We start from the raw sequence: 15,655 nt of genomic DNA, 5'->3' as shown, positions 1-15,655 counted from the left end.
TGCACGTTAACTAAACTGGCATAAGCTTTGCCAGCACAATATAAGCTCTCTGACGATCGTAGCGGCAGCGCACGATCGCTAGTCGTGCGCTCTCGTTGTAGTGCGCTCGCTAAGCGAACCACTGTACGCGCGCTAAACAGGTTGCGCTCTCGCTCTCGCATGCTCACCCACTAGACTCGCGCTCTTGCTAGCTGACCAGCCGGCTTAAGAGCGTGCGCAATGACAACAACAACAACAACCGGCTAACCGATGTGCTCTCGCGCTCTCTTAAACTTTACGCGCTCTTTTTTGTGCAGCGCAAAACGATTAAGCATAAGCGTATGTATGTAAATTCTTGTTAATACATATGGACACTTGTTGATTTGTATGCGTCAGCAGGTATTTGGTATTTGGCATATGTTTTAGCGCGGCGATTGCAAACGATTTTTCGGGCACACCATAAATTGTTAGCCAAGTCAAAACCACCAAAATGGTGCCGCTAAGGAATTTCTGCTTTTGGCAAGTGCCTGGGCCTGGGGCCTGCATCACACGCACTCGTCACGTGCAATTCATTACAATGCCACGACCGATCGATCAATTTAAAAATAAAAGAAAAACATTTTTTAATTTATTAAAGATCGTTGGCTTCATTACAATTTTCAGGCCAAAGCGAGGGCGTGTATGAAATGCAAATTGCGTACACGCCCAAGCTCCAAACTCATGTAACAATCATTTATAAAATCTGCAAAGTGACTAATTGCATTACTAATAATCATTCTAACTGGCAGCAAACTGCCTTAGCGTAGCTTTGATTCAATAGTAGTTATGTTTAAGCCAAAGTTTTGCGCAATGTTTGTTTTTATCTAGTTTCTTGATTGCCGTCAGCTGTTAAGTAGTTCTTATGATCTGATAATGGCCCCCAACGTTATGGCCTTAAATTAAAGTTAATGTTGCTCGCCGCTTGGGCTAGCAGCAGCTAAAAATATCATAATGCGTATAGTTTATTTGTTGAAACATTTAGCTTAACAATTTTCATGGTCAGTGGCCTCCGGTGTCACATAAACTGCCACAGATAACAGCAAAGAGGCAGACAAATCCTTATAATGAAATAAAAATACATAGCCAAATAAAGCGACGAGGACGACAGGACGAAACAAAGTCAAAATGAACATCAGCAGCAGCAGCAACAGCAGCAGCAACAGCAACAACAACAACATTGATTTCACTTTAACGAGCTTGTAATGTCTTGGCGACGCAAGTATATAAAAAGCGTTATGTATACGACATGTGTGCTGTGGGTGTATTTGCGTCTGTCTTTGTGACTCTCTCTCTCTGTGTGTGTGTGAATGAAAAGTTTGTGAGCTGCTGTCACATCCTAATAGGATAATAACGAGCCAAGCGACGGGCAAAGCGTAGCGAAAGTTGTTGCGCCTTGCAACTGCCGAAAAAAAAAACAAAAACAAAATAAAATGTATGTAGCCAACAATAAACGATGATAAGGGGCCAAAGAACGTGTCGGCTTCACGGACTTGGACTTGCAAGCGTGGACCATCTTCTTAGTCATTACGCCAGTCCGTACACTTAGTCATGCGCCTGGTTGGCTTTGGCTTTGCCTTAACTGACGCTTGTCCATTGCCCCAAAAACAGCGACAGAGAAACAAAAAAAAAAAAAAACAACAACAAACTGATAAGCAAACGAGCGCACATAATGCCCAGCATATCCCCAAATATCCCCATGAAGCGGATGCGTGCCACCCACCAAAAACTCCAACTAACATATGCATAGTGTGTGGGTGTGGGCGTGGGCGTTTGCCAAACGGTAATTTATGGGCGGTACGCAGCCAAAATGTTAGGCGTTGGCCAAAATCTTGAAGTTTGCTCCGCTATTTCATACTAATGCTTATTAGCCCAGAGAGTTCCAACTAAATTGGGCAGTCACTTAAGTAGCTTGGCCACTCTAAGCTAAAAGAATTTCACAATTTGTGCCCCAACAATAATAAATCAGCAAGCTTTTTAGATAAAAAGAACATTTAAATATTTACTCATACTCATACTCATACTCATACTCGTGCTTATGAACTTTAGTTGATAGGCCTTTGCTTAAAATTTTTACAAGACATTGAACTGCGCAGCAGCTGCGATTTTTTTATTATTACAATATTATATACACTTGTTAAATTTGTTTGCGCCCAAATTGCGTCAATTGCGCTTTATGCGTCTGTATGAGCCATAAGAACTCAATGACTGTAAGTTTTAAAGCAAAGTAACTTTCACATATAGTTAGAACTCGTTTTGAAGCTGCTTAAGTTGCTATTTGCAGTTTGTATGCGCGTCCCGCTACGCTTCGAACCCAGAAAACAAACAATTTATGCTTGCGCGCTACTCAAAGTGTATCAAAAAGTTGACTGCGCTTAAATTTAAGCCATGACTGTTGCCATACAGTAAACACAAAGTATTGCAATATACACGTTGAGAGGCAAAATATTGAACAGAAAAATGCACAAGGCGAAATTTCGTTGAATGCCCCAAGGTTTGACTCCAACACGTGTAAAATTGCAAAGCAGACAACACAATTGAAAGCCATGAATTCTAGGAAGCAACCATTTGTATGGGCCAAAATGCTGTTTAAGCTTTAAGCACTAAAGTGTACTATACATCAACAAGTAAACAAATGAGCTTTATGGCAACAATCTGTATAAAGCTTCAATTGATGTTGATGGCTTAATGTGAACGCAACTAAATAAACATGTTAAATTGTTTTCATGCCGCTGTGACAGTCGAGCTAACAGATTTCCTAGTGATTACGGGTTTTCAGTGCACACACACACACACACACACACACATACATAGAGAGTGAGCTGACAGCTGTACAAACAAGTCATAATTTGACGGGGAAATCGCTGGCAACGCTTTGATGCTTCCTGCTTCCTGCTACATGGGTCCCTTTTACCGTTAGCTGGCAAAAAGAAACCCCTAAACGTTCATTGTTCAGCATTCTAACGAGTTACGAATCACACACACACACACACACTGTGGCCAACAAACAACGCTTGGCATCTTAGCCTCGAAGCTCATCTAGCTGGCAAAATGTCGCTCATTTATTTTGATTACCTTTTCAAATGGTCGTGCGGGGGGGAGTGGGGCGGGGAGCAGCTTTTATACGCTATGCATTTTCATTTCTTCATTTTGAACATTTCTACAATTCAGTGCGTTTTATTTCAACACGCTTTTAATATACTCTCTGTCCACATTTAAAGTTTATCTGCAGTGCAGGCCAAGGACGAAATCTTAGTTAGAAGTTGAATCATGGCCATCAGCGTTGATGAGCTTAATTCCCTGGTGACACTTTTCCGTACAAATTTAGTGTAGCGCAATTTTACACATTCACAATATTACACAATGGCAATAATAAAGTTGCCACAAGGCGCAGCCCCCAACCCCCAATCCTCCAACCCGCAGCACTGTGGGCTAAAGTTTTCTGGCTTCCGTTGTGTCTTGACTTTTGGCCTGTTTACCAACGAAATTCCATTATGAATCCTTGCTCATTGTTTTGTGTGTGTGCATCTTGTGTTGGTCTGTGGGTTTATCAAGGACTCCCTGTTGTCATCCTTGCTCGCCTCGCTTCTGTTGTGTGCAGACAAAATTAATATAACAATTTTTAGCCCAAGTGCTTGGCTGGGTTGGTCTGCCTGGTGTCGTTTGGTAATGGGTTTCAGCTCAGACTCCGACTCTCTGCCCGCTGTCATATAAGAGTGAAAATAATTTCAGAAAGCATATTTCAAAATGAAATTTTCCTGCGGCTTTTTGGCTAAAACAAATGTTTGCCCATTGGCTGCTGCTGCTGCTGCTGCTCGGAATAAATTTCATTTGCTCATTGAGTCGACAAGCAGGGCAGGCCGACTGCCCAACATGTGTGTGGCCAAACATGCGAAGGAATTTGCATGCTCTACATATGAAAATAGAACAAGGCGCTGGGCTTGGGTTTAAGCTATTAAGACCGAGCGTACCGAATGAATTATGAGTTGGTTGACAAAAGACGCAGCTGGGCCATGTAACATGGCTGCAGCTCAAGGACATGAACATGGCCAACTCAATAGCAAATACAGTTTTTTCTCTTTTTTCATTGTCTACGCGTGTTGCATGTTCCGTCGCTGCATTAAATGCCACTCGCTGGAACTTAACTCACTTCCGAGACCAGCTGACTTCGCGTTGCTGCAACATTTGGTGTCGCCACACAAAAAAGCATAAGACAAGTTGAACTGCATGTACAGCGACTTCATAAACTTTCAACAAATAATCGAAATCAACTTTCAACTTCAATTTCCAGCCGCCGCCGCCGCTGCTGCAATTTATATGCAAATGTGATTAAGTTAAGCTGCGACCCCCAACCCCACCCCACCCCACCCACTCCTTAAGCTAAGTAATTGTAGCACAATTTATATGTATATGCATTTTGACCAGCGCTTTGGCTTAGCCGCTCGGTCCCTTGGCTTAACTAATGTAATTTAAAATGGACGAGTGGCAAATTATTTGGCCCTAAAAATACGCGAAGCGTTTGCCAAACTCCCCCAAAAAGAAACAACACAACGCGGAGTAGCAGCAGCAGCAGAAAAAAATAAATAAAAATGTAATGCCGTTGCGTAAATTGGCCCCGGCGTAAATCCCTTGAAAACAGAAAAATTGTTCAAAATAAATTGTGTGGCGTGGTCGCAAATTGGTTTGGCTTTATGCTTGGCTTAATTTGTAATTCAAATGTTGTGATGGCGTCCCAAGTCTGGCAACGCCAAAATGCATAATTGGCCAAGTAGTGTGTGCAGTGCTGCAAAGTGTTACAACAAAGCGTAGCTCGCAGTTTTGCATGCAATATTAAGTATACGCAGCGTGGCTGGCACTTAAGCGCTTCCAATTAGCTAATATTCTAAAGTTGCCTATAAAAAAGTCTTTTACCTTAATCAAGCGTCTTATGGGCAACATGAAAAATTGCCCATAATTTGGCCATTCCCCCAGCCCCTTCCACTACCATTTGCTATTGCTACCAATGTTGTTATTATATGCAAAAGAAATGTGTTTTACGGCAAAATGGCCAATAAAACTGTCATCAAAAAGTTGTAAAGTAATGAAGCATTGAGGAAAAAAGCATTTGAGCAATAAGTGGCGCACTGGAGGCGAAAACTTTTGCCGCCAGAAATGCTAGAGCGCAAAAAAAATTAATAAGTTAAGACGACTACGAAGTGAGCGGGGGCGGGGCGGGAACGTGGCTGCTGTGCACATTCACAAAAGAGATTTACATTTTAAGCGCTGCTGGAGCAAGCAGCAAGTGGCGCCCTCTACAACAATGTTGCACATTATTTTGCACTCTATCAATTTGAGCTCAAGTTGAGCGCAAGTTTCGCCCAACCAACCAGACTATACAGTTATATATATATATTCATATTGTATATGCGCTCTTTGTATTTTGTTGCTGCCTTGGCTGTTGTTAAAAAGTTTACCGCACTCATAATTCCCGATTGCTCTTTTGTTCAATTGCCAAGATTGATGGCAGCGGTGGCGCTGGCGCTGGCGCTGGCTTAAGGGCGTATCAAGTGGGGGGCGGGGCAACTTGTTTTACGCAACATTTATTGTGAATTTTTTGTTACATTTTTTTTTCGGCAGCAGCGCTGCGTGCTCTTCTTCTTTTTATATTTTGTGTGTTGCTGAGCTAATTGGAAAAGTTGCAGGCGCCGCTTTAGTCGCTGATGTCTTGACATTCAGCTGTCTGTCTAAGCAGTTGCAACTGTCCGCGTTTCTTTATGGCCAAAAAGGCGATGCTTATTAGCAGCTGACACGGCTACAAAAGTTTATAAACCATGAGATTTTACACTGCTAATTGCCCATTAGCCAGCCCCAGTAACAGTCCCAGTCAGTCAGCCCGGCTTGCAACTTCTTTGTAATTACAATAAGCGAATGACTTGGATTTCGTGGGCAGCAAACTCTAAAGCTGAAATTGAATACGGCGTTTGGCGAGCGCGCAGGCGCTGAGAGAATACGGGGAAATTTGTAAATTCCCCACATTAGGCGAGTCGAAGTCGAGGCAACTGGCAAATGGTCTGCGTTTTAGACAGTTAGTCAAGTCAGTCAGTCTCCTGCCTCAAATGGCCGCGTGCGGCAGACAAAAGCGCATGAAAAATTCATAAACTTCGTATCAGCAGCAACAACAGCAACATAATCAACAGCAACATCATCATCAACAACAGCAGCAGCAGCAGCAGCAGCATCAATGTCGAGCGTAGAGCCAATGAACGGCTGCAGTTGAAATAACCAACAACATAGTACAACGGTAAAATAAAAGTCTAACGTCTATAGTATGTGTGTGCGTGTGTGTTGGTGTTAGTGTGTGTGTTTTGACGTTCATTTTGTGTTGTTTAAAAATAAAAGCACGAGAGTCTAAAAATGCCCTCCATCAAAAATTGAATGCCGAATCGAAAAGTGCTTGACAAAAACGAGTAAAAGCAAAACCAACAAACAACAAGAACAACAACAATAGGGACTACAACAATAACTGGGACAACAATTTTCAAGTGTGTGTGCCACTGTCGAACGGCAATACAAATACAAATTGTATATACTATTTATATACTGAAGGTATTTGTATGTATAGAAAACAAAGCGCAAATGTTGATTGTTGTGCTTGGACTAGGGCCACTCAAATATCGACTGCCAGTCGCTTGAGTGCAAACCAAAACAGCTTCAACACCAATACACACACACACACACACATACAATTACATTAAATACAAATTAGTTGTGTATTTGGTTTGCTTTGCATTTATTATAAGCGCTGCTGCCTACTTTGAGGCGCAACATATTGTTTGGTCTCTCTCTCTTGGCAATTGCATTAAACTTGATTGTGTTTTATTTATTGCATTTGGGCCAGCTAATTGCATTGCACTGTTTAAAACAGCAAATGTGACATTTTACGTAATTGCTTGGCACAAAATGCAAATTCAGCAAAATGACAGCCATTGCATATTTATATAAAATAAAAATATACGGCAAATAAACAGCAAAGCAGCAAAAGCTGCGTGGGCCAACATGGCTTGCATATTAAATGATACAACAGCACCGAATAAAAATACAAAAAACAAAACAGAAGGTGCACAAAAGCAAAATATATAAGTACGCCAAAGGCAGCAAAGCGCGCTTTTTTATAAAAATTTAAGCAACATTTAAAGCTGAGCTGCACTAATTTTTATAAATAAATAAAAACATAAATTTATTTATTTTTTATTGTAGCCTAGAATTAAATTCTATGCTACAAATTGGTATTGCTAGAGCAACAAAGGCTGAAAAAACATAAATATTTGTATATATAAAAGCAATTGCTTTATATTATGCGATTTGCTCAACTTTTATTAGTTGCTATCAAATGTTTATAAGTCTTCAATTTTTTTAGTAGCAGCATAAAAATTGCAACTCCAGCGCCCAATGGCGCTCAAAAGTATGCTAAGCTTTAAAATTAGGCAGGACGTCTATATATTCGGCATACATATATTTTATATATACAAACTGCTATGCGCTTGGGCCTTGAGTCTAGCGCTTGAGCATAGTTTATGGCTTTTTAATCATTTAACAACGCTTTGGTTTTGCAGTCAACATGCAAATTGCCTGGCAAGCAACCAAACAGCTACAAACAGCAGCGACAGCGACAGCGACAGCAGGCAAACAATAAAAAAAGCAGCACAACAATAGCAATAAAGCAATAACAGCAACAACAAGCAGCAGCAGCAGCAGCGACAGCTAAATGGGCGACAGCGCAGCCAACGCTTTGGCTTTAGGTGTAGGCATTGCTGGCATGGATTTGCCAGCAAGCAGCAACAGCATAGCAACAACAACAACAAGCACAAGGACATTGAAGCACAGCAACAGCAAAGCTACGCTTCCGTTAAGGATGCGAGCAAACGGAAGTTATTTTGGTCGCTTGAACGTGCGCAGCTATCTCATCTATTTGTGCTGCTATCTGCTGCTGATAATGGCAGCAGCTGGCAACAACAATGTGGTTAACGGACTCAAATGCTATTGCAATCCAAAGGAATGCGACGTCATACGCGCTCTAGACTGCCCCGGCAAGGGTTTGATGCTATGGGATCCATGCCAGTAAGTTCTAATTCATATATATAGCACTATACACATATTTTATTTAACTGATACACATTTTATTCATGTGCTGTTCAGATGCTGTCGCATTTGCGCTAAAACGTTGGGCGAATCCTGTGGCGGTCCCGGCGGCTTTTCCGGACAATGTGAGCCGCCCCTACAGTGCGTGACCAAGCTGCCCATTAGCAGTGGTCTGGGCGTCTGCATGGGTAAGCATTTAATATGACTCTCCATTCGTTTTAGTGCGTCTGTCTGTCTGTTCGATTGCATTGGAATGCGGCACTCATGCAGCTCTAATTGGCTTTGGCGCTAGATTAGAAGTGATTTTGTTATTTAATTGTTTTACTATAATTTGCAACTTCCACGCTCTGCATGCGTTTGAAAAAATTAAACAGAATTTTAGACTTTGCCTGATTCAATTTAAAAGCCAAGTCAAAAGATTTAAAACTGAGCCGCAGGCTTTTAGCCGTCGCTTGTGCAACATGCAGCCAACGAGTCCTTAATTGCTGCAGGCTTCACATAAGAGAAACAAGTAAGAAGCACGCACAGCAGCATTTAAACAAAATAATTTAATCAAGCCATAGCTGTTGGGCTGCTAATTAAATAATTGTTGCTAAATAGTTTATTATAATTATACTTATGTAACAAATTTTGCTAAATATTTGGGCTTAAATTATTAGCAATTGTTTTTGCTTGATTGAAGTAGCTTTTGATTAATCAATTAAATTATTTTTGTTTAATAAGCGCAAAATAATATCAATTACTAATTACTAAGTTTGCATCTAAAGTTTTGCTAAATATTTGTGCTATAACAATCAAAGTAAATCTAGCTGTGAGCTTAGTTTTCAATTGTTTTTGCTTGATTGAAGTAACTTTAATTAAATTATTTTTGTTTAAAGCTGCAACCATATCAATTACTAATAACTGGCAGCTAAAATTGTTTAAATTTAATCCTTTAACCTGGCGCAGTTTCAATTTCCAATTATTTTTGTTTATTTGTAACTTTTGATTATTTGCCCATTTTTGATACATGCAGCAAATTTAATAACAATTAAATGCTAAGCTCAAGCCGTGCAATGTGCAAATGCAAATCAGCTTTTAATACGTTTAATGCATATTTAATGCATGTATTAAGAGCAATATTAAATGCTTAAACGCTCCACTAAAATGCTTTCTAACTAATTGTTGCTGCTGCTGGTCACAGCTGAGTGGACTTTAGTTAATTGTGTTGAAGCTTAGATTGCTAATTAGTTTTGAAAATACAAATTTTGATATAAACATTTGTATAAATAAAAACTTTATAGAAGAATTAAATTGCAACTTCAATTCAACAGCAATAAATTAACGTTGCTAAAATTTCATAACAATTCATTTGTTTTTTTGTAAAGAATTGAAATTAAGTTCTTTTCATATTACATTGCGTATACGCAATTTATTTAGTACACTATGCCTATGAATAGATACACAAGTGCCGCTGGCCTATTGTCCTGCAATATATGCAGCAGTAGCTCAAACTTACACTCGGGTATGAAAGCGGGATATTCATCTGATATTATCGTATAGTTGCGTATCTCAAAGACTTTGTTCTGCAAGCAGTAGCAACAGAAAAAAAAAAATAAAATTAAAGTGCGTAGCGCTTGGGGGCACTCACCGGCTCGACGGGGCACCTTTTGGGCAAATTGCTGGCACTTTGCAAGCGCTTGAAGAACTTGCCAAAATTCACATTGCTATAGAAAGATTCGATGTACTTGCAGCCATCGACTCTTTGCTGAGTAACAATCAGGCGGCTGTTGTCCTTCTTTACCAAAGACACTTTATAGTTTAACTCAAAGGCTGCGAAGCGGCGCTTGAGGCTAAAGCGCACAGCTAAAGTTGGATCATGTTTTTTCTTTAGCACCAGGCAACTTAAATCGTCTGCTGCATCATGATTCAATATAGAGCAGCTCATGTTATAGAGCTCAATGGTAAAGGAGCGCTTATGTCAAATGCAAATAAATTAAATATAAATTAAAGTGTTGGCAAATATTTACCTTAGCCTCAACTATAGCCAGCGGCATTATGAGTATCAACACTGTAGCTGCTTTAATTGCAAATTTGTTGTACATTACGCGATTGTTTATGCCACACTGAGCTGCGCTAAAAAAAAAGAAGCAAAAATTTAAAGGCTTATTAAATCGAAATTCATTTAATGCATATTTAATGTGTGTATTTAATATCATAATAATAGCAACATGAAATGAAATTATTAAAACTTTACGCTCATTAATGCGTTCTAAATAAAATTGCGTGCTTGCCACACACAGACCTGCAACACCTGACGGCGCTCACATACAACCAGCAACTGAGCAACTGCAGCGAGGGCGAGGCCATCGTTTTGGAACCGGGCTGTGAGATTACCAACAAACGCTGCCAGTGCTGGCCCACAATGCGCACCTGTCTCAGTCAGCTGTCCATCGATGGCGCCTCTGTTAGCGATTCGCGTTGGCATTTCAAAAATCTTGAGGTATGTATTTGTTGGATTGCGAGTGGGTGTGGGGTGTGTGGCACATTGTCTGAAATTCTTTTGTTTAGGACTGCCAATTGAATTTGCAAAATCTAATTAAACTCGAATTGGAATTCGATGAAGACTATAAAATCTCACCGAGCAAATTTACATATAAAAAGTTACGCAGAAAGCGAAAATCGCTGCGAAAGCGCATGTAAGTATCACAATTAATCTATAAGTAAATTTCAACTTATTTTTACTACTTTTAGCATCATTTTGCAGCATGATGCGGACAGCAGAGCAGCCGTATAAACGTCCCAAATATTTCGCATAAATAAAATTCTTGTACAGTTAGTATGCTTACTTCTATGAAATATGGCTATTATAAAATATGATAATAAACAATATATACACAACAAGCATATAGAAAAACAAACATTATATACATATTAACATGCATATGTATATATGCATGGCTAAAAATAAACTTAAACTATTGTATGTATATTCCCTAAGACATTTGTTACTTTATGGTTTTTTTGCAAAAACAATGTGTGCGCAAATTTCTATTCCTAACTTAAAGACAACAAATATAACTAAACACAATAAATTTGAAAACATTTTACGTGAGTTGTTGCTTTATAAAATGAATAAAATGCGCATTTGCAAAAAAAAAAGCAGCGAAAAATATATATGTATGCATAAAAAGGCCAAACGAAAAGTGTTTTTATTTCAACAGTGTGCTGCTTGCCATTTTCAAATTACGCGCCATGTACACTGCTTTGCAAGCAGTGCACGCTGATACAAGGCGCGCTGCTGGCAGCAAGCAGTTAACGCTAGCAGGCTCGCTGTTGTGCAAGCATGCAAACTAAAGCTGCTTGCTATATATTTTAGTTTGTACTGCAGTAAGCTATCGTTAATCGATTTTTATTATTTCGACAGTTATTAGTTATTTACAAGTGCACCGTCACAAAAAATTATGCATACAACTTTTTCAGCCTGCTGCAATTTCACTCTCACTTGATATTTCACTGCAGGCAACAATGGCTGATACTCATCAGCGGGCAGCGTAAAGTTGCGTACTTCGTAAACTTGATTCTAAAGCAAACAAATAATAAAACAATTTATTCAATTTATTAGCTGCGCTACTTACGGGCTGTACGGGACACGATTTGGGCACATTGTGTGCATTTTGTATGCGCTTGAACAGTCTGCCCATAACATTTCCCTTCATGTAGCCATTCAAATATTTGCAGCCATCCATTTTGCTTTGTGCCAAAGTCACTTTGTTGCCATTCGTTTTGATAATATCCAAACTCGCAACTATATCAAAGTTATTAACAAGCTTCTTCATATTAAAACGCACATATATTGTGGGAAACGGATACGCCTTATAATGCATGCAGCTTAACTCATTCACATATTCGTGCTCAAAAGTCACGCAGGTAAAATTATTTATGACAATGCTAAGCGAACGCTGTTGTATACATAATAAAAATCAAACTATATTTGGCAAGTGGCTTAATTCACACTCACCTTAGCCTGAGCACAGCTTATAAGCAGCAGCGTTTGTAGTAGCAGCAGCAGCAACGGAACCTTATGTGCCATAATTTATACGCAAAGTTTTCTTTTAGCACTAAGCTGTATTGCAGTTGCAGCAAACTTTTATATGAAATATATGAACATTAATTATTAAACATACATTTAATATTATTATAATGCAATCAGTGTGATTTCCTTGAACATTAATGTGTATTTGATTAATGCTGCGCTCAAGCATGAAATTAACTCTCTCTCTCTCTCTCCCGCTCTAGCTTTGCTTTCTTTTGCTACTCAATTGAAAAATTTGTAAATATGTTCAAATACTTTATTTCACTTTAACACAACATTTTATTTACTTGTGCACACCTTCGAAAATAAATGCACCCAAAAGCGTTTTGACCTTCGAAAATTTTAGTACAACTTGAAAATTTACTGGTGGCATATTGCCGGGATATTCGCCAGCTGTCACCACCGTAAAGTTGCGTATTTCATACAGCGTATTCTGTAAGCGATAATACTTATAATGCATATATATGTTGATTAAGTATACGCACCGCTGGCACTGGACACTTGCGCGGCAAGTTGCTGACGCGTAATATGCGCTCATAGTATTTGCCATAGACAAAATTATTGTACAAAGAGCCCAAATACTTGCAGCCTTCCAATTTGGCATTCACTAACTTCATTACTGTATTATCGCCTCTTATCAAATTCATTTCTATATGAATATCGAAGCTGCGTGTAATATCCTTCAAATTAAAGCGCACGGTAATAACAGGATTTAGTTTTGTATTATAGAAAGAGCAGCTAAACTCGTTTAGAGCTTTTGGCTGATAAATGGGGCAGCTTAAATTCTTCAGAAAAATTATGGGTGCCTGTTGAAATATATAAATTTAATTTCTATTTAATTTATGGTATCAATTTACTTGCCCTGGCCTGCACTGCAATTTGCTGCATAGCAAGTATAAACAGCATGAAACGTAGCCACATATTTTGTTAGTTAGACTGAGCTCAAAGCTAAATCGATTGTTACACTATATAGCAGACATGCATCATTAGCTGGCATTGCTAATAAATAAATTCATTAAGTAATCAAACTTTATTTTCGATTTGCATATATATTTATTATTTTTGTGCCTTTTGCACACCAGCAACAATTACCTCAGCTATAGCCTTATCGTGCTTTATGATTTTAATGCGTAATTCAAAGCTTACGGGCGGCATATTGCTTGGATAATCGCTAGCCGTTATTACAGTAAAGTTGCGTATTTCATAAAGCGTATGCTGAAACATTTTAATGTATTATTTCTAATGTATAAATAGCTAAAGTACATACCGCTGGCACTGGACAGCGCTTGGGTATATTGCTGACACGACTTATGCCGCGAAAGTATTTGCCATACACAAAATTATTGTACATGGAGCTGAGATACTTGCAACCGTCTAAATTTACATTCAACATGGTTATCTTGGAGTTGTCCTTACGCAGCATATAGATAATAAGCTGCAGATTGAAGGCTTTTGTAATCTCGGTAAGATTAAATCGAACGGTTATAGCTGGACCGTCTTTTTTCTGCAAGTAGGAGCAGTTGAGCTCCCCCTCCTTTGGCGCCAAGGTAAGGCAAGTGAAGTTTCTCATAATTATAAGTGGCGCCTTTGGAAAACAAATTGTTACAAATATAATTGTTTTTTAAAATAACTAACCTTTGAGTGCACTGCTTTGCTTATAGCCAAAATAATAAGTATACGCAGCGTTACTTTGAGGCACATTTTGATTGCTTTGCTATTGATAATCAACTGACTAAAAAGCTTAGCAAGATTGTTATGTTAAAATTGCACGCTTCATTAACTAAATATTTTGTTAGATTAACATTGCTTTCAGTTTAATTTAATAATTAAACCTTTTTATATTTGCCTATACCACTTGTACCATAGAATTTAGTTCTAGGCTACAATTAAAAATAAATAAATATATGCCAATTCATTTATTTTTGTGCCTTTTGCACTCCCGCAGCAATTACCTCCGCCATGGGCTTATCGTGTTGTATCAATTTTATGCGTAGTACGTAGTTTACTGGCGGCACATTGCTTGGATAATTTGCATCCGTTACGACGGTAAAGTTGCGTATTTCATAGAGCGTATTCTATGAAATACAAATTAATGCATTAATTATAAAGCGTAGCGAGCTAATGTACGTACCGCTGCCACTGGACAACTCTTGGGCAGATTGCTAACGCGTTGAATGCCTCGAAAGTATTTGCCATAAACGAAATTGTTGTATAGCGATTTGAGATACTTGCAGCCATCTACAGTGATATTGACAACGGTGATTTTAGAGTTGTCCTTGCGCAGCACGTCCAAAATAATTTGTAAATTGAATGCGCGTATTTCCTGCGTCAGATTAAATCTTACGCTGATGGAACTTTGCTTAGCCTGCAAGCAGGAGCAGCTGAATTCGTGCGCAGCTTTTGGCTCATGAGCAATGCACGTAAAGTTCTTTAGTATAATAAGTGGCGGCTAAAGTAACAACAAATTGTTACAAATTGTAGCAATTAAAGTGTGTGCTTAAATTAAATAACTAACCTTTGACTGCACTGCATTGCATTTAGTAGCCAAAAATAATAAGTATACGCAGCGTTACTTTGTAGGCACATTTTTAATGCTTTGGCAGTCGTCAGTGAACTGGCTAAAAGCTTTAGCAATAAAATTGTATGCAAAATCAAACGCTTCATTAACTAGCGTAATAAACTGTTTTTAGTTTAATGTTAAGCCGCTGTTTTTAAATTATATATTGTATTGTCATTGCTCTAATTTAGTATAGCAAACAAATTATTGTAGTGTTGGTGTGCGCTTGAAATTTCTCAAACCAGATTGTAGCAGTTTCAAGACTTGGAATTATTTTATTAAGCGCTATTAATATTAAAAATTTAAGCTGCTTATAACTAAATCAACTGAAACTTGAGCTTAAGCTTTAAGTTAATAATAGAATTTTATTTAAATATAAAAAATTGGCACTTTCATGCGCTTTTATTAAACTTAGCTTAGCTTAAAATATTTTTAAATTTGCTTTGTATAATTTTTGCTAACTAACAAACTATAAATGAAATGTACATCTGCAATAAATAGACTTGTTCTCATTTCCATATCAATAAGGCAAATGCTTAGCCGCAGCCAATGGCCATAAATAAAATTGTGGCAAAATGCACTAAGCGACTTGTTGAAGTGTCATAAATAAAGCAGCGCTGCTGCAACAACCACAACTGCCACAAACTGCTGTCATTTAATAAACAACACACAGTTTGTGTGTGTGTGTGTGTGTTTGAGTTTAGGCCTGCCGATTGTTGTTATACGATTTCATATATCATCAATGCTTGAGCTTGAGCTCTGAGGGCTTTGCCTGGCTGTTGCTGCTGCTGCTGCTGTTGTGGCAGCAACTTGTTGCGCATTGCGCAGGCGTGCAGCATTTAGTTCAGCTTGTCCGCATGCGGCGCTTGTTGTTGTTGCTGTGCTGCGCT

General features: G+C 38.7%; 1 protein-coding gene across 1 annotated transcript; it reads left to right on the top strand.

Annotated features, from left to right (window-relative positions):
- Window positions 1–6,106: 6,106 nt before the first annotated feature.
- LOC108598959 (cysteine-rich motor neuron 1 protein) lies at window positions 6,107–11,009 on the top strand. The gene is made up of 6 exons (XM_017985729.1): window positions 6,107–6,295; window positions 7,608–8,112; window positions 8,191–8,321; window positions 10,416–10,615; window positions 10,684–10,811; window positions 10,867–11,009. Exons 2-6 carry the CDS (start codon window positions 7,760–7,762, stop codon window positions 10,907–10,909), a joined length of 855 nt encoding a protein of 284 aa, XP_017841218.1. The 5' UTR covers window positions 6,107–6,295; window positions 7,608–7,759; the 3' UTR covers window positions 10,910–11,009.
- Window positions 11,010–15,655: the final 4,646 nt, after the last annotated feature.

Source organism: Drosophila busckii, chromosome 3L (assembly GCF_011750605.1).
Source record: "Drosophila busckii strain San Diego stock center, stock number 13000-0081.31 chromosome 3L, ASM1175060v1, whole genome shotgun sequence".
Classification (NCBI taxonomy): Eukaryota; Metazoa; Arthropoda; class Insecta; order Diptera; family Drosophilidae; genus Drosophila; species Drosophila busckii.
Note: the sequence above shows the minus strand (reverse complement) of the source record. Positions and strands in the feature narration are given on the sequence as shown.